Source organism: Myotis daubentonii, chromosome 15 (assembly GCF_963259705.1).
Source record: "Myotis daubentonii chromosome 15, mMyoDau2.1, whole genome shotgun sequence".
Classification (NCBI taxonomy): domain Eukaryota; kingdom Metazoa; phylum Chordata; class Mammalia; order Chiroptera; family Vespertilionidae; genus Myotis; species Myotis daubentonii.
In genome coordinates, this window is record NC_081854.1 from 41,153,915 (window position 1) to 41,173,848 (window position 19,934).

At 42.6% G+C, this 19,934-nt stretch overlaps 1 protein-coding gene across 3 annotated transcripts in view; it reads left to right on the top strand.

Annotated features, from left to right (window-relative positions):
• Nucleotides 1–4,356: 4,356 nt before the first annotated feature.
• RFWD3 (ring finger and WD repeat domain 3) overlaps nt 4,357–19,934 on the top strand; it is a 36,684-nt gene continuing 21,106 nt past the window's right edge. Inside the window, exons 1-6 of one of the 3 annotated variants that reach the window (XM_059667467.1) lie at nt 4,357–4,498; nt 7,413–7,980; nt 12,889–13,091; nt 16,757–16,827; nt 18,758–18,955; nt 19,052–19,143. In XM_059667467.1, coding sequence (XP_059523450.1) covers nt 7,415–7,980; nt 12,889–13,091; nt 16,757–16,827; nt 18,758–18,955; nt 19,052–19,143 — 1,130 coding nt within the window. In that variant the 5' untranslated portion in view covers nt 4,357–4,498; nt 7,413–7,414. Of the gene's footprint in view, nt 4,499–4,701; nt 5,148–7,412; nt 7,981–12,888; nt 13,092–16,756; nt 16,828–18,757; nt 18,956–19,051; nt 19,144–19,934 lie in introns of those variants that run through there. The other 2 variants (XM_059667469.1, XM_059667468.1) reach the window with 2 other exon arrangements.

Sequence of the window (19,934 nt, forward strand, 5' to 3'; positions counted from 1 at the left end):
GTGCTAGCCTGAAGCGGAGTTCGGTGAACAGACGAGCATTGTTCAGGACAGCCGCTGCTCACTTCAGTGTTTCCAGAGCTTTCCAATTTGTCAAAAGAAGCTGAATATTCAGATTTCTCTGTAAGTTGTCATATTTTTAAATGTTGGCATCTCATCAAAAATTATTTTAATGCCATATAGGGCAAACAAAATATGTTCGTCTGGGAACTCCCATATTTTAATCTCTGCTAGATTCAAACCTGTGTCTCCTGAACCTGGTCCTCTTGTTCTGGAATTTTATACTTTTGCTCATGGTGAATGCTTTACAAAGCATACACTAACCCTACCTCTAAATACCTGCCCCCCCCCAAAAAAAACCCCCACAAAACTCATCCCAATTCATTCAACACCAAATGCGTGGGCTGTTGTTCCAATCACTGAGGAAACACAATAAACAAAATAAATTTGGAGCTTATATTCTAGTAATCTCTGGAGGGGGGGAAGATATGGCTAATTTCTTTTGTATATTTTACTATTCTTTTAAAACTAGAGCATCTATAATAAAAAAGCATAATATGCTAATTAGACCAGACATCCTTCCAGACAACCTTCTGGATGAAGCCACAGCGGCGGGGGCCGAGGCAGAGGCAGCCGCTGCAGCAGTGGGGGCCAAGCCCCTTGCATGAATTTCGTGCATCAGGCCTCTAGTCCTATATAATAAAAGGCTAATCTGCAAATAGACCGAACAACGGAACAACCGAATAACCAGTTGCTATGACATGCGCTGGCCACCAGGGGGCGCATGTGGACAATGGTGGGCATCGGCCATGGCGGGATGGTAGAGCAGGTGAGTGGGGGCGCCAGACCAAGGTGGGGTGCCAGTCGCTGTCATTGGAGCGAGCCTCTGGTTGTTACTAAAAATTCTTTGCTCCTGTGCCCTGCAGTCCTGCCTGGCACTTGCACCTGCTGCTGGTGCCAGAGACACTGCTCACATCCACTGCTGGTGCCAGACCCACTTGCACCCGCAGCCAGCACCGGAGCCACTGCTTGTACCCGCTGCTAGCACCTGGAGCCAATCCCAATCGCTTGGCTGCTGGCCCCAATTGCCCCTGAGTGCTTCTCCACCTCCCCCTGCTCCTGAGGGGTGATCAGGGCAGCAGCCATCGCTTGCACCCACTGATGGTGCCAGCCCCACTCACACCCACTGCTGGCACTGGCCCCAATCACTCCACCATTACACGGTTGCAAGCGGGGCCAGCGCCATCAGCATATGGGAGCGATGAGGGCAGGAGCAGGGCTGCCAACAGACAGGGGACCAGGGGCTGCTGCCAGAGGGGCCAGGTGGGGGTGCGTAGGATGGGCCAAGACCCACCCCTATGCCCACCACTGCCTTGCGGCCCACAGTTCCTTTCAAGGTGCACGAATTCGTGCACTGTGCCCCAAGTGATTTTATAAATTAAAAATGTAGAATAAACGTGGGCGGGTTGAGCATTTAAAATTATTTTTTTTAGAGTTTTTCTTTAGGTTCTATATTCATCTTTAAAATCCTTTGTTGTCTTTACTGTAGGGCTTACAACGAAAATTCTCCCTTATAGATTAGTTATTTGTACTCTGGCAGACCTACAGGCAGAAGTGGATTTATTGTGAAACTAATAAAGCTTAATCTCCAGGGTCCTTCACTTTGCACAGAATATCTTCCAAGGCCCTGTAATTCATTCCCCCCCCCCACACACACACACCATTTATTTATGAGAATTTTCAAATACACAGAAAAATCAGTATAATTATACTCTGGACAACTATATGCCAACCACCTAAAATCTACAGCTAACGATTTACTATATTTAGTTTATCACATACTTATCCATCTATCCGTGACTCTCTCTATCCATTAATCCATCCTAGTTTTTTATGCATTTGAAAGAAAATTTCAAATATCAGTACACTTCATTCCAAAACACATCAGCATTTATATTAAACTTAAGTTTAATATTTGTTTATGGGGCTTAGGGGGATAAGCAAACATTTCTATGTTGTGAAATGCACAAATCTTAAATATACCATTCAATGAGTTTTGACAAATGCATACACATGAATAATCCAAACCCCATCAAAATAATGAACATCATCATAATAATAAACCATACACATTTAAAGTGTGCAATTTGCCCTAACCGGTTTGGCTCAGTGGATAGAGCGTCAGCCTGCGGACTGAAAGGTCCCAAATTCGATTCCGGTCAAGGGCATGTACCTTGGTTGCGTGCACATCCCCAGTAGGAGGCGTGCAGGAAGCAGCTGATCGATGTTTCTAACTCTTTCTCCCTCTCTGTAAAAAATCAATAAAATATATGAAGCCCTAACCGGTTTGGCTCAGTGGATCGAGCATCGGACTGCGGACTCAAGGGTCCCAGGTTCGATTCTGGTCAGGGGCGTGTGCCTTGGTTGCGGGCACATCCCCAGTGGGGGGCGTGCAGGAGGGAGCTGATCTATGTTTCTCCCTCATCGATGTTTCTAACTCTCTACCCCTCTCCCTTCCTCTCTGTAAAAAATCAATAAAATATATATTTAAAAAAAATTAAAAAAATATATGAAAAAAATAAAGTGTGCAATTTGATGTTTTTTATGTAGATACCACCACAATCAAGATAATGAACATATCCATCAAGTCCTAAAGTTTTCTCATGCTCCTTTATAATCACTCCCTTCCACTCCTGATTGGTCACCATGGAGCAGTTCTGATTGGACAGGGCAGGTCTTAGGCGCTCCCTCACAGTCACCTAGGAAGACTTAGAAAGCAGAGCCTAGTGCCAGCAGCTCTGCTTGGTATACGGAGCACATGAGAAGCCCCTGCCAGCAAACAGTGGCTCAGCTCTTATTATTTGTAAAATGTGGGCCCTTGGTTGATCATGGGAATCCATCTCAGCAGATATATTCCTTCTCGTGATTCACATCCAATGAATCTTCTTAGGTTCCACCAGCCAATAGAAAGGTTGGTATTTTTCACCCATAAAGCTTGGAATTTCACTCCTAAAGGGAACACAGCCAACACATTTCTTTCTAACTATATGTAACCTTTGAAAATTGGAGACAAGACTATATATTTCTGGCTTTGTTTGTTCTCTTCCTCTGAACATGGCCATTAGGTGGACATGAATGAATATGCTTTCGGAACCATCTAGTAACATTCTGTAGAGTTTTCACTAAGCAGCCGTTTGTGTTGCACACATTTCTTTAGCCATGCGCTATATTACCTATTCATTTTTTCATTGCTATATTACCTATTCATTTTTTCATTTAAAATCGTTTCAAAGAATATTCAGTATTTTACAATGTGCCTATGTATCCATTAACATGGGAAGTCACTCAGATATATTTTAAGATTAAAACAGAATCCCATCTTTCTAAATTTAACCAGATGAAGATTTTAAACAAACTTTATGATGACTTCTCTGGATAGAGTTTTCCTTTTTTTGCCTCTATAATTTTCTAATTAAAAAAAAATGTTCTAATTGTTTTACATTGAACAAGCAACTTACATTAAGTGAGAATGACTCAAAATGTCTTACACTCAACTCTGTAACTTAATGTGTTTGCGAAAGAAAAATCCTTTCTCCTGGAGTAGCCAGGCTAAAAGCTATAGCAAGAAAAGGGGGAAAAGGAAAAAAAATGCTAATGCTGGTTTTGCAGGAGAAAAACATTGTAATTATTTGTATTGGCCAAGATTTTCACTTATGCTCTCGTCTGCTACCAATTCCACTGAAAATTGGCAGCCGAGTAAATAAAATTCTGGCAATGTGCAGTCTGTGCCCAGGTTTAGATTTTAGCGAGATTTCATCTTTCAGGGAGATGTTTGAAAAATATTAGCTGTTTAAGTGATGTGACAATAGTTTAGTAGCAGGCAATTTACTGCAGTGATTTGGGATTGAAGATATCAGGTAAGCAAATCCGCATGCGCTCTCCAAACCCAAGAGAGAATATATACGAACGGGATGGGGGGGGAGGGGAATATTTTGAAATTATTGTTATTAGTTACCAGTCTTTGGATAAAGACAGCTCCTTTACTAAACAGGGAGAAGCAGCAGGAGCCACAGTTTTAATATTGTCATCTTCTCCTCAAAATGTACCGAGAAACTTTTTTCCTACAACTTTTCTTCCGCCAGAAAGTTCAAATAAAGAGCGGCAAGAGCCTTCCTCCAGCGCGTTTGAGGGCTGGACACGTGGGGACGGGCCATAGCTTTTAACCAATTGGACGAGGCCTCCTCGCGCGCGGTCCCGTCCGTTGGCGAAGGACCAGCCAATGAGAGCGCCGCTCTTTTACCCAGCGGCGACCAAAGGAAGAAGAAGAGAGGGTATTGGTCGACGGCCGGGACTGCTGCCCAATAGGAGAAAGCCCCGCCCACGATTTAGGCGGGCAGCTTGAGCGGCTGAGGCGGGGAGGTTGGAATCGGGAGACGTGAGTTCTGCGGAAGAAACGGACTGCGGCGGACTCGCGAGCCCGACCGCGTCTTTCCGGCTGCAGGTGAGGAGGGCGTTTACCTCTCCCCGGGCCTTGCGCTTCTGTCTCCGGGATAACATCCGAGCTTGGTCTCTGGATGCGGAACGTTGGGGCGCCCCAGTGGAACCCCGCGCCCTGAGAAGGTTCGGGCGCTCTCCGCGGCCCCAACCGTCAGGGCCAAGACGCCGGAATCCCGGCTGTTGCGGGGTTTCTGAGAGGCCCTCGGTCGGGGTGGGGGCGGGGAAGACAGGAAGTTCGAGCGGTCCCGGAAGTTACCGAGTTCGGAGGCGAGTTCGCTGCAGGCCGGAGTCTCCCCAGCCCGTCTCCCGGGAGCCGAGCCTGAAACTCTTGGGTTGCAAATAATTGTTCTCGGTTTGAGCGCCGGTTAGTTGCGTCACTTCCGAGGTGACTGAAGAACCTGATTTTTAGTTTTTTTTAGCTTAGCCTCACAGCAACACTGCGGCGTACATACTTTTATTATTATTTTACAGGCGAACTAGTGAGGGGAAACCCGCCTAAGGTCCCACCGGTAGAGTAGGTGTCGGAGCAAGGATCTGAGCCAAGGTCGGCCTGCCGGCCTGACTCCCTGGCGCCGCTTCTTGTTTTGTTAATTGGGTGCCATCTCGTCCCGGCTAGTTGTGGACACGAATTGAAATCTGAGTTACAAAGCTTGGTAAGATGACTAGTGGGAGGTTAACATTTTAAACTCCCAACTCTGATGGCACAAGTAAATAGGCTTTTGCTCTAGGCCAGAGGTTTTCAGCTGGTGTGTGTGTGTGTGTCAAGGATTTTTAAAGGATGCAGTACTTGACTATTTAGTCAGGGCACTGGCCTTTTTTCCCCTTAGATTGTCAAATTTATTTTTTCTAAATATATTTTTATTTTATTTCAGAGAGGAAGGGAGAGACACCAATAAGAGAGGATCATTGATCCGCTGCCTCCTGCACACCCCATACTGGGGAATCGAACCATGACCTCCTGGTTCATAGGTCGATGCTTAACCACTGAGCCATGCCGGCTGGGCTAGATTGTCAAGTTAAAAAAAAGTGACAATGGTCAACACAACATAGGGGTGTACATATTCTTGAGAATTAGTGTTGTGGGGTTTTTTTTCCTATATATACCCGTAAGTGGAATCCCTGGGTTATAAGGCGGTTCCTTTTTTTTATTTTTTTGAGGTGCCTCCATACTGTTTTCCATAGTGGATACACTCATCTGCCTCTCATGCTGATTTAAGTCTTTCTGGCTTAAACCTCCCGTTTTCCCACAGCATAGTGTGGAATCAGCTTGCTTCTTGAGGCACATAATCCCCTCTCTTGAGTTTCATCTTTTCAGCCCTACCCCATCACTTTGGGGGAACTGCACTTTTCTAAGTTATCTGTCAGCTCCACATTGCTAAATCTAATGACCATCTTTTCCCCTTAGTAGCAGTGGACACACTTGAGCATTATCTCCCTGAAACATTCTTTTAAGAAATGCTATAACTCTTATCCTTTTCATGTTAGCGTCTATAGTTTTAGTCCTTGGCCTGCTTTTCTTCTGTCTCTCTTCCTTCTTAGATCATTTAATCTCTCTCATGTCTCTTCTGAGGATTCTCAAAGCTATCTACTTTTTTGTCAATACTCACCCAAGGATATTTTTTTCCATTGACTTTTTAGAGAGTGGAAGGGAAGGGGAGAGATGAACATTGATGTGAAAGAGACACATTAGTTGCCTCCCACACACACCCTGACCAGAGCCACCAGGAATCCTTCAGTCCTAGGACTGACTCCTGGGACTGATGCTCTAACCACTAAGCAAACTGGTTAGGGCTTTTTTTAGAGAGAGAGAAAGCGATCCTTGCCTCCTGCATGCCCCCTACTGGGGGCGGGGGGGGGGGGGGGCGCAAGCCCAAAACCTGGGCATGTGCCCTGACTGGGAATGGAATCTTCAACCTCTTGGTGCATGGGATGACGCTCAACCATACTGGCAGGGCAAAGCTGTCCACTCTTGTCCAAGCCTTTGTAACCATTTGTTTACACTCCCATTGTAGCTTATAAACTAGTCACCTGGTTTGCAATCTTGCTTCCCTAAAGCCCATTCCTAACACAAGAAGAAGTTCTCTAACAAGACCTTCAGCGATAGTGTCCTGCCCCATCAGGCTCATCCCATGTTGTCTGCTCTTCCTTACTGTACTCGTTACACTTGTCTGCCTGGTTTCTCAAATGCACCAAATCCATGCTTGCCAGGGACCTGTGTACTGATTTCCTTCTGATACTTCCTTGGCTCTTATATGGCCAACTTCGTTTAATCCTTTACTCCTCAGCTGAGTTCTATTCTTTCTGAGAGGCTTTCTCTTACTATTGTGTCTGAAATTATGCTTTTTGTCTCCGACTCTCAAAACCAAATATCACAACGTCTAATTTTCACATTCTCCCATTTTCTAGAATGTAAACTCTGTTATACAGCGTCTTGTCTGTGGGGTGTCTACGTAACAATGCTTAATAAATATTTGTTAAATGGAATTAGAGATGGGAAACAATGAAAAGGATGGAGTAAATGAAGGTTACTTAACCTTTTTGGAGAAATTAAGTAATTTCCACTTAGTAATTGAATTAATTTGGTAAATGTCCATATTCAGGTCATGACAAAGAACCGCAAGAGGTCTGGGATATTACTTTCAGACTCAGTAGTTCAATCCCCTTATTTCTATTTAAGAAGATCGTACTATGGTCACATGACTTCATGTTTTCAAAGGATGACCTGGACAACTGGTTGTGCTTGTTATGGGGGGAAAAAGTGGATGATTACCAAAACACCTCTGACTTAACTAAAATCTTCTCAGTTTTGCCAAGAATGATCTTAAATAGAATTCTACAAAACTAGATATGATTATATCAACTATATGACATGTTTTATCTATTTTTACTAATACCTTTTACAAATACTGCTTCCTCAGTGATGGCTCAAGAAGTAATGGAATATGATGTTCAGATGCAGTTAGATCATAATGCTCTAGGACAACTTGCTCCAGCTGAACTTGTCAGCAGCCTACAGGGACCACCCTTACTTCAGCCTGCTCCTGCTGAAGTGGTCAGCAGCCAAGAGGGACCACATCTGCTGCAGCCTGCTCCTGCTGAAGTGGTCAGCAGCCAAGAGGGACCACGTCTGCTGCAGCCTGCTCCTGCTGATGTGGTCAGCAGCCAAGGGGAACCACACCTGCTGCAGCCTGCTCCACAGGTGTCCATTGACCTGACAGAGGAAGTGGGAGAAGAGAATGTGGAGAACATCAATCCAGGAACTTCAGAGGAGCATAGGCAGGAATCTGATGCTAACCCTACCATCCGAGTGTCTTCATTGCACACAATGAGCAACTTCATTAATGGGCTACAGAGACTTCATGGCATGCTAGAATTCCTGAGACCCCCTTCAGACTACAATGTGGGGCCAGTAAGAGCCAGAAGGAGGAGAGGGACTGCTTCACGCAGAGCGAGAACCGGAGGGTCTCAGAGGACGGACAGTGCCAGGTAAATAATAATGTGTGGACTATGGGATTAGTACCAGATTGGGAATTTTGAACTTGGGCTCTAGTCATAACTCCAGTACTGCTTAAGATAAGATAGGCATTGTGACTTTTGGCAAGTCAGGTAACTTTGCTGAATCCCTATTTTCTCACAGGTCAGATGAAACTAAAAGTGTTTGCTTTATTTACCTAACAAAGTAATTGAGAGGGTATGTTATACTTAATTTTTTTTCTCTTATCTTTTTTTTATCCTTAGCTGAGGACATGATTTTAGAGAGAGAAAAAGGGTGTGGGGGGGAGAAAGAAACATGGGTCAGTTGCCTTTCCAATGTGCCCCAACCGGAGATGGAACCTGCAAGCCCTTTATGTGTCCTGGCCGGGGTTTGAACCAGCGACCTTTTAGTGCACAGGACAGTGTTTAACCAACTGAGCCACTCTGGCCAGGCAAGGGATAAGTTATACTCAAATGCTTTGAAAACTGATGGTAGTTTATTGGCAATGACTTCTGTAGAGGCTGTTTTTTCTTTAGATCATTTGCATCTTGTATATAAATGTGTGTGTGTGTGTGTGTGCGTGTGTGTGTATTTCTTAATTTGCAAGTTCACTCCACTCACCCAATATCCATTGTTTATTGGCACTCTACATAGTGGTGAAGGCTAGATTTAGAGAATCCTTGTGAAAAGGAGAATGTGAATTAAGAGCTTATCTGACGGAGTGGGAAGCATTCCATTCCTCCTCACCTGACACTATGTTGAAGAGTTGAAAATTTTTTTTTCATAGTTTTTGGTTTGAATTTACCTCTTGAAGGGCTAAGCTGTCAAGTCTTGACAGGATTATTATAAAGAATAACAATTGTTGCCAAACCGGTTTGGCTCAGTGGATAGAGAGAGCGTCGGCCTGCGGACTGAAGGGTCCCAGGTTCGTTTCTGGTCAGGGGCATGTGCCTTGGTTGCGGGCACATCCCCAGTGGGGAGTGTGCAGGAGGCAGCTGATTGATGTTTCTCTCTCATCGATGTTTCTAACTCTCTATCCCTCTCCCTTCTCTATAAAAAAATCAATAAAATATTGGGGGGAAAAAGAAAAAGGAAAAAAAAAAGAATAACAATTGTTTATGTCTTACCTCTTTTTAAAGTCCCCCTGCTTTATTTGAAAGACTTTCTTTCATATTTGGTCTTTTAAATATTTTCATGTTTAAAGAGGTTGAATTCATTTTGTGGAGTCCAAGAATTTTTGTTCAAGGTCTCATAGCTACCACACAGAAGTAGAGCTGGTAATGAACCTGGATTGGGCTCATTTTCTACATAGATATAGAGGGAGCTTAATACTTTTGTCTTAACACTATGAGAATAGTGAGATGGTACTAAAAAATAGTGGCTAGGGCCTAGGCCATCTATTTTTACAAATGAGGAAGCTGATGGGATAACTTGTGATTTGTCTGAGGTAACTCTGGAATTGGGATTGTGCCTTCAGGATTCAGCATCCTTTTCCATGGATCCTGCTGATTACTGAAGCAGGGCCTGCTATTAATGTGGTTCCAGTCTCTGTAGGGCCTGGTCACTTCTGGATGTGACCCATCAAAGATGGTGGGTGTCTAGTTCTGTATTAAAGAAGAGTTACAAATGCATCCAACTCTGTTATTTTAAGGTGTCATTCTTTCAGATTATGAAGGCAAAAATAAGACTTCACACAGTTGTGTGACAGGTGACAGTACCTGGTAGTGCAGTTTGGGGCCTCTGCTGAAGTGAGTAAATGGGTTGAGACTTGGGAGTGTTGTCCCCAGGGACTGGCTCACCAAGAGGCCTCTCACAGTATTCTTCAGCCTTGGCTGTTCATACACTCAGTTGAGTGATTTCTCTTGGTCGGGGACACTTGTGTTAACCACCTCACAGAATGACACTTATAAACCAGGTGCCAGTTTACAGAGAGAAATAGAAACTCTACAGAGAATAAATTATCTTGTTGGTATGTTCAGCATGATTCTCCTAGAAGGTATTTACACACACAAGTCAAACAATAATTAGAAAATTGCCAACATATGTAGAATCTGTGCTCAGGTTACAGAATTTAGATGCTGAAAGATATTAATCAAACTATTTGACTGACAGTCACATGTTTGTCTCCATAAAGTGGAATAAACCTAAAAGGCCAAAGACTGTATAGTTCAGTGTAAAGAACATGGATTCTGGAGCCAGATAAATGTGCATTAAAACTTTTTTGCCATTTTGATTAACTATTGTACTGGAGGTTCCAGGTTAGGCAGCGAGAGAGAGACAGACAGACACACACACACACACACACACACACAGACACTAGATTACAGAAACAAGGCATTTGTATTAGAAAGAAATGCCCTGGCTGGTTTGGCTCAGTGGATAGACCATCAGCCTGTGGACTGAAGGGACCCGGATTCAATTGTGGTCAAGGGTACATGCCTGGGTTGCGGGATCAATCCCCAGTAGGGGATGTGCAAGAAGCAGCCAATCAATGATTCTCTCTCATCATTGATGTTTCTCTCTCTCCCTCACCCTTCCTCTCTGAAATCAATAAAAATAAGAAAAAAATATTTTTTTAAATAAACAATACTATAGCTATTTGCAGATGATATAATCCTTGTATTTATCATCAAGTTGTGAAAAAAGCCAGACCCAAGAGGCCACATATTATATGGTCCTATTCAAGAAAATACAGAATAAGCAAATCCATAGAAACAAAGTTAATTAGTGGTGCCACAGGCTGCGGGGGAAGGAGAAAAGAAAATGACTGCTTATGGGTACACAGTTCATTTTAGAATCTTGTGGTTATGCTAAAAATCACTGGTTCTCAAATTGTGAATCAAAGGCTTCACAATTGCTACTACTCATTTTAATTTATTCACATTTCTTATAAGGGTGAATCTTCTATCTATGGAATGGGTTACCAAATGTTTATTTTGTTCCATTTAATCATCCATTTTTTTAATAGAAGGCCCTAGTTAGTCAAATTTTACCAATCCTATGAGAAATCAAAAGTTTTCTATATGAGCAATCTCCAATAATGGTTTCTGGGTAATAATATACCTTAATGCTATAAAAACAGTTATTAAAACTTAAAGTAGGTCACCTTTCACTAATACTTTGTGATTATTAGCTTGGTAGTATGTTCTAAAGTTCAGAACATCTTTTAGGTTTTTAATATCAAATGTCATTATTAATGGGGTGGAGTATGGCTTGCTACCTTGGAAACAAGGAAAACAGATATAAAAGTGGTTACAGTTAAAACTCAGTCAGCCAGAATGAATTGGAATGTTAAATCTGCTCCCAAACTCTCCTTATCTTGAGTTCTTTTTTGATATGTTGTGTTTTTAACCTTAACCAGATATTAAGCTTGAGAAGAAAAATAATCCTAAAGTATAAAAAGCCAGGGGCCGTCATGACCGAAATAACCAGACGGACAACTGAACAGCAGGCTGCGTGGGGTGACCAGGCCAGCAAGGGGGTTAATGAGGGGCGACCAGACGACTGAACAGCAGGTTGCTGGGGCAACCAGGCCGGCAGGGGGGTTAGGGAGGGGCAACCAAATGACTGAACAGTAGGTTGTATGGGGCGACCAGGCCAGCAGGGGGGTTAGTGAGGGACAACTGAACAGCAGGCTGTATGGGGCAACCAGGTCAGCAGGCAGAGGCGGTTAGAGGTGATTAGGCTGATGGGGGATGGGGCAGTAAGGGGCAGGCAGGCAGGCAGGCAAGTGAGCAGTTAGGAGCCAGCAGTCCCGGATTGTGAGAGGGATATGATCGGGCCTAAACTGGCAGACATCCCCTGAGGGTTCCGGGATTGGAGAGGGTGCAGGCTGGGCTGAGGTAACATACACACACTGCACGAATTTTGTGCACCGGGCCTCCAGTCCTATATAATAAAAGCCTAATATGCTAAGTGTCTAGTCGTCCAGTTGTCCGTTCAACTAATCAAAGCGTAATATGCTAAGGCTGCTCAACCGCTCACTATGACATACACTGACCACCAGGGAGCATATAGTGGACCAGTAGGTTAGCTTGCTGCTGGGGTTTGGCCAATCGGGACTGAGCAAGATGGGCCAGACATGCCCTGGAGCCCTCCTGCGGTCCTTCCCCAGCTGGCGAACCTCCTGCATCCCTCCCTGGTCCCCATTGTGCACCAGTGGGGTCCCTCGGCCTGGCCTGGGCCCTCTTGCAATCCAGGACCCCTCAGGGGATGTCAGCTGGTTTCGGCCCTTTGGCAGAATGATCGGTCACTAAGACACACACAGACCACAAGGGGGCAGATGCTCAAGGCAGGAGCTGCCCCCTGATGGTCCCACAGGTGGAGAACCGCTCAGACAGAAGCCTGACTCCATGTCCCCTGAGGGCTCCTGGACTGCGAGAGGGCCCTGGCCAGGCTGAGGGACTGCGCACGCGCCCCCCCCCCAGACCCCCCCAGTGCACAAATTTCGTGTACTGGGCCTCTAGTGTCTAAAAATAAGAGCTGAAACAATGACTGAAGCCAGACTTCATTCTGTATCCCAAAAGACCTGATCTGCCTAACTGTAGCAGCAGAATCCATGAGACCATATTTGACCAACAGGGCCCTTTTTCTTCATGCCCATTTTCTCTTCCCAACCCCCTAATATTGACAGATTGCTGAGTCATATCCTTTAAAAGGTATTAACACATGGCCAAAGGGGCCAGTAAAGTAGAATTAGCTTTTAGTAGAAGAGTCAGGCTCCAGTGTGGGCTAATATAATTAAGTGGAAGAAAGTATACAGACCAGCCATCATCTGCCTAATTCTGCTATTTTGTTCAAAGGAAGCATTTAAGGGCCTGGAGATGGGTTCAAATGACTAGGATTTACCTCCAAATTACATTGGGTTATTTTTATGATGGTGGTCTATTGTACATTCTGTTGCCTTTCTTTGTAAATAGGTCCAGAGCACCACCGTTGGATGCTTACTTTCAAGTGAGCAGGAGCCAACCTTCTTTGCCAACTACTTCTCATGATTCAGGGGCTAGCAATCCTGTATCTGAAGACTTGCAGGTACCAAGTAGTTCTGATTCTGACAATGAAAGTTCCATAGAGTATGAAGAGGTGGTTGTGCAGGTAGAACCTGAAGCTGCCATTTTGGAAGGTGAGTGTTTATCCAGGTTTGGATTCACAAGGCTAATATATAGAAAGCTTAGACTCCAGCCCGGGTTGGTGTGGCTAAGTGGTTAGAGCATTGGCCCGTGTACCGAAGGGTCTCCAGTTCAATTCCCAGTTAAGGGCACATACCTGGTTTGCAGTTTGCACCCCTGGCTCTGATCATGGCACCTGTGGGAGGCAAGCGATTGATGTTTCTCTCTGTCTCTCCCCCTCCTTCCTTTCCACACTCTCTAAAAATCAATGGAAAAAATACCCTCCAGTGAGGATTAACAAAAAATGCTCAGACTTCAAAAGGCTAGAGTCTCTGGATACGTGTTTTGATACTTTTTCTTTTTCCCCGCAAATGCAATAGATTTCTGCTTTATAGTGCTGCTTTCACTGGCCATAGTTATATAGAGAGGATTTGATCTGACTTGCAATTTAATATGATTTGTGACCCAGTGAATCATTTATTTTGTAATCACATTTTATATTCCCTTTCATTTTCTTAGACATCTGAGAAGGAAGTAGATGTTTGTTTGTTTGTTTGTAAAGAAAAGCTTTGTAAATTTAGCACCCTATCTAGTCTTCTACTTTTTAAGTCCTAGTATAATGTTATGTATTGTGCAAGTGGAACTTTGTTTAGCAACTGGTGGGCAGAGACCCCAAGATCATAGGTCTTGCTTACATTTAAACCCTCTGATACCCGAGATTGTGGGCTTTTCCCACTAAATGGAACCAGGGCCTTTTGGAGAAATGGCTTTCCAGGTCTGGGATAGGAATCTCAAATATGAGTCTAGGGCAGTGGTTTTCAACCTTCCTAATGCCGTGACCCTTTAATATAGTTCCTTATGTTGTGGTGATGCCCAGCTTCATTGTTACAAATTGAACATAATTAAAGCATAGTGATTAATCATAAAAACAATATGTAATTATATGTGTGTTTTCTGATGATCTTAGGCGACTCCTGTGAAAGGGTCATTCGACCCCCAAAGGGATCGTGACCCACAGGTTGAGAACCACTGGTCTAGGGCATTTTATTAGGCTAGAAAGCAAGGAGACAATCTAAGTCTCATAGAGATATGTCATAAGAACAACCTAGAAAGGGTTCTTAGTAACCTAAAATAAAATAGGACAGTTTGAGCATCAGAAAGAATAATGAGTGTGTATTTGGATTTAAATAGGTTGAAATGCATTAAATCGATGAAAATATATAAGTTCATAATTATGTATTTTTTAAAAATCTCATTTATTACCCTGGACAGGTAGTTAGTTCAGTTGGTTGGAGTGTTGTCCCAATATACCAAGGTTGGCAGTTCCATCCCTGGTCAGGGCACATATAAGAATCAACCAATGAATGTATAAATAAGTGGGACAACAAATTGATGTTTCTCTCTCTCAAAAAAAAAAATCAATAAAAACAAACTCGTTTATCAGTCATTTTATTTTAATAAATTATAAGAGCCCTAACTCATTAGTCTGAAAGCTGAAAAATAAAGGAGTAAATATTTATCCTACCTTTCCTTGTGTGAACTGTATTCAGTAAAACCAAATAATTGATGAAGGAAGTTTTAGGGTTGTTGTTTTTAAAGACTTTCTTTTAGAGTAATTTAAAAGAAAGGTTCACAACAAAACAGAGCAAGATACAGAGATTTCTCATATACCCTCTATCTCTGCACATGCATTGCCTGACTCTCCATTATCAGCATCATTCACCAGAATAATGCATTTGTTATACATCATAATTACTTGAAGTCCATAGTTTACTTTAGGGTTCACTTTTGGTGTTATACACTTTATGGGTTTGGACAACCATCATTATAATATACAGAGCATTTTCACTGCCCTTAAAACTCTGTCATTTTATCCCTCCCACCCACGCCAAAGAAAGATTTTTAAAATAGAAGAATTACCACTCTAGCTGGTTTGGCTCAGTGGATAGAGCCAACCTGCAGACTGAAAGGTCCCGGGTTTGCCCAGGGTTATGGGCTCGATCCCCAATAGGGGCGTGCAGGACGCAGCCGATCAATGATTCTCTCTCATCATTGATGTTTCTATCTCTCTCTCTCCCTGTCCCTTCCTCTCTGAAATCAATTAAGATATATTTATAAATAAATAAATAGAAGAATTATCTAGTAATAGCAGAAATGAAGGGGGTCGGGGGTCATTTTGTGGCTCCTAATAAAACAGTGTATTCTGGTAAAGATCATTAGTGGATCCTAAAGTCATTAGGGTTAAAGGTTAATGGAATTCTTTTATAGGGACCAAGCTAAAATCTCCAGAACTAATGTGCCTCTTGATATGCTATAGTCAGAAATATCTACACCACTAAGAAGTATTGTTGCAAAACAAAAAACATGAATTTATTTAAGACTAGATATAATAACTAATTCACACAGTTTACAGAAAGGAGTAGAGGAACAAGGTAAGCAGTATCTCAAAGATGCAGTCATTCAAATCTAAAATGTATGACATTTGGGACATCTACAAAAATACCTAAATGTATATGAAAATCTAGTTTTGTAAAGGGAAAAATCTCAAATCAGTGGGGATAAGAGACTTAAATTCTTGTTAAAACTGGATATCTAACTGAAAAACAATAAAAGTGGATTCATTCCTTATACTATAAACCAGGATATAGTAAATGGATTGGAGACCTAAGGTAAAAAATGAAATCATTTTGGTATTAGAAGAGTATATGAGTGATAAAATCCAGGAGTAAGGAGTACTTCAAAATCTAGAAGCAATCCAAGAAAAATTACATGAAAAATAACTAAAAATTAAAAATCACCATTAATGAAGGTGTGAAAGATTGATGAAGACCCTGATAGTTTAGGGGTCGGACTGACAACACCTGAAGCCAATTGAGCCTCCTGATGTGCTATAATCAGATGCACAACCTAAGAAGTATCTTGCTGCCCCTCCTCTTCCCCAAAAACCAGAATTGAATCTGCTGAAGCCGCTGCATCTGTCAGTTTATAGGAAATGTAGGCAGAGCCCCAAGGAAACAGCCAAATCCAGGATGTAGCACTTTTTATAAGACAAATGACCAAATTCCCCCAATATATAAGTGACAAGGAGGGGATAAAAATGAGTAAAGGAAAATTGTTATGAAGGAAAAACAAAGACTTAGAGACATATAACAATCAAGCTCATTTTGGAAACCTTGTTTAAATCCTGGTTGGAATAAATTCACTGTAGTAAATACGGTTGGGAAATTTTGAATATGAACTGAGTGCCTGGGTATTAAAGGTATTAATGGGTTAGTGTTAATTTTATGAGCTACAATAATAATGTTATGTAAAAGTAAATCCTTACCAGTTAGTGTTACAAAAGTTTTTACAAGTGAAATGATATTTAAGAGTTTGTTATTAAGTATTCCAAAAGAAAATAGGGCTAAGCTGGAAAAAGATTATAAAAATAACTGATTATTTTGAAATGGGGTGATGGGTACCTATGGATAGTTAAGCTGTTCTATTTTTTATATATGTTAGAAAATATCTAAAATAAGTGGGGGGAAATTCACTGATGCTGCTTGGGAAAATTGTTATCCCTTTTACACTAACACTACCAATTAGAAATGGTGAGTTCAGCCTCTCCTACCGTCTGATACCTTATGACACATGTCTTCTTTTGTTATTACCTATTCTATTTCTGGAAACAACTTGGCAGAACAACCAGGAGGTGTTTCAGCAGAGCAAGAAGTTATATGTAGTGGTGGAAGAGACACATTCCCCAAGCAGGTAATAATGAACTTTTTTTGAAATGAAAAGGAGACTGCAGGCTAAAATGAAAAACTTGCAGGCTTTATAGGCAGGAGATGTAGGAGTAGATCTTATCTAAGTTAGTCATTTGTGTGACTTCTTTCTCTTAGTTTTAAAAAAGGGTTAGTGGGTGGGGGGTGAAGATGTGAGGGTAACTTGTCCTGCCTAACTAACAAAGTTAAGTATCAGTTAAAATAATATATAGGAATGTAGTTTATGAACTATCTGGCAGAAGGTGATAACTATGTGATAAGCAATTTTTAATTTAAAAAATAACAAATTATTGTACTTAAGTTATTTACATCAATTGTGGACTTGGCCAATCCCAAAACATCATTGATCTACTTTTTGCAAATTTGTGTATGGTCTCTGTTTTTATTTCTTCCCTCTAGAAAAAAAATTTTATGTATATGTCAATTTATGTGTAAAAATGTTTTAAATTTACCCAAATGGGATTATATTATATCTTGTTTTTATTCTTTTTCCCATCAACTACATTTTGGAGAGCTTTCTATTAGCACATAAAGTTAAACCTTATTTTTATTAATCCCATCTAATAAAGAGTTGATACGCAAATTGACCATCACTTCAACACAAGATGGTCGGCTGGGAAGGGCAGTTGGGGGGGCCAGGCCAGCAGGGGAGGGCAGTTGGGGGTGATCAGGCTGGCAGGGGAGCAGTTAGGCGTCGATCAGGCTGGCAGGGGAGTGGTTAGGGCCAATCAGGCAGGCAGGCGAGCGGTTGGGAGCCAGCAGTACTGGGTTGTGAGAGGGATGTCCCAGATTGGAGAGGGTGCAGGCTGGACTGAGGGACACACACCTTCCCTTCCCCCCTCCCCCACACACGAATTTTGTACACCAGACCTCTAGTAACTTAATAATAGTGTTCCATCATATAAATAAAATTTTAGTTAACTCTTCCCTTGTCATGTATACTATGATCATTCCCTTTTCATTCTTTTTTGTTTATTTATATCCTCACTCAAGGATATACATATTGATTTTGAGAGAGGGCAAGCGGAGGTGGGGGTGGTGGGACTTGAGGGGTGACTTTGATGTAGGTGCCCTGACTATGAATCGAACCCAAAACCTTTCAGTATACAGGTTGATGCCCCAACCAACTGAGCCACACTGGCCAAAGGCTCTTTCTAATATAAATCATGCTGCACTGAACATCCTTGTAGAAATGTGTTGGCAAATTTTATGTCTGTATTCATGACATATATTCCTAGCAGAGAGATTGCTATATCAAAAGAAAAATATGTATTTTAGTTTTAATAGATAATGCCAAATTGCCCTCTGGAAAATTTGTGCCAAGTTTCTACTTGCAGCAATAATATGTAAGCATGCCCATTTCTCCCTCATTCTCAACAGTGCTTGGTGTCATCAGACATTAATTTATACCACTTAATAGATTTAAAAATTTGCATTTTTTTAATTATAAGTGAACAATTATTGACCATTTATAATTTTTTGTAAGCTGTTTGTAGTTTGTTTTTCTGGTATTTCTCTGATTCACAAGAAACAAGTACTTTATAACCACTATAGTTGATTATGAAACCTTATTTTGGAAAAGTAGCAAATTTACTGTTTCCTGTTGATTATCTGGGTAACTGGTGTGTGTGTGTCTTTCTAAAGATAGCCCTTTTTCTTCATTTGAATGAAAAAAAAAAATCCAAGAGTTTCATAAGGTCAAAGGGTACTAATATTTTTGTGCTTTATGTTGGATTTGACTAGATTGCATTCTAAAGAGAATGACAAGTGATTCATAGGTGCTGTAGTTTTTCTGCAATGTTTTCAATTGGGTTTGTATCATTTTTGTGTGGTTTTGTTAATTTGATAGTTGTGCATCCTCTTCAAGACTGATTTTGCATTTTCTCTCATTTGAATGTGTTCTGGTTTTCATCCAGCAGTCTCCCCAGAAGTCCAGTTCGCTGCTCCCTTCAGCTTCTACAGATGAGGAAGAAGAAGGGGACACTTGCACAATATGTTTAGAACAGTGGACAAATGCTGGGGATCACCGGCTTTCTGCTTTACGCTGTGGGCACCTCTTTGGGTTTAGGTGCATTTCTAAATGGCTCAAAGGACCGACACGAAAATGTCCCCAGGTAAGGACTGTAGATAGGGACTGTGCATGTGCACAGTCATGTTAAATCAGGAGGATTCCTGGAACTCGACTAATTGTGTACTATTGGGCTCTTTAGTGCAACAAGAAAGCCAAGCACAGTGACATTGTTGTCCTTTATGCCCGAACCCTGAGAGCTTTGGACACTAGTGAACACGAGCGCATGAAAAGGTAGGTAAAAAGCACCTGCCTAGCTGGAATGTTCCCTTTTGGTTCCTTGTAGAAATAGGTTGTATGAGTCACTCTTAGTGTGATTCTGATGCTTTACTTGGGTTGTGACTGGGGATCTCTAGGAATTGCTAGCAGTCTGTCTCATATTGTGATTTATAATATACTAGAGGCCCGGTGCACAAAAATTTGTGCACTCGGGGGGATCCCTCAGCCCGGCCTGTGCCCTCTTGCAGTCTGGGACCCCTTGGGGGATGTCCACCTGCTGGCTTAGGCCCGCTCCCCAGGGGGGAGGATTGGGCCTGAGCTGGCAGTCAGACATCCCTCTGGCAGCCCAAGAGCCCTCAGGGGATGTCCACTTGCTAGCGGGGAGCAGGCCTAAGCTGCAGTCGGACATCCTTAGTGCTGCTGAGGCGGGAGAGGCTCCTACCACCACTGCTGTGCTGGTAGCTGTCAGCCTGGTTTGTGGCTGAGCAGAGTTCCCCCTGTGGGAGCACACTGATCACCAGGGAGCAGCTCCTGCATTGAGCATCTGCCCCTGGTGGTCAGTGTGTGTCATAGTGACCAGTCATTCCCAGTTGTTCTGCTGTTAGGGTCAATTTGCATATTACCCTTTTATTATATAGGATAGAGGGCCGGCTGGTTTGCCCTGAAGGGTGTCCCGGATCAGGGTGGGGGGTCCCACTGAGGTGCCTGGCCAGCCTGGTTGAGGGGCTGAGGGCCATTTTCAGGCTGCCCACTGCCCCTTCAGGGTGGGGGGTGTCCTGCTGGGGTACTTGGCCAGCCCGGGTGAG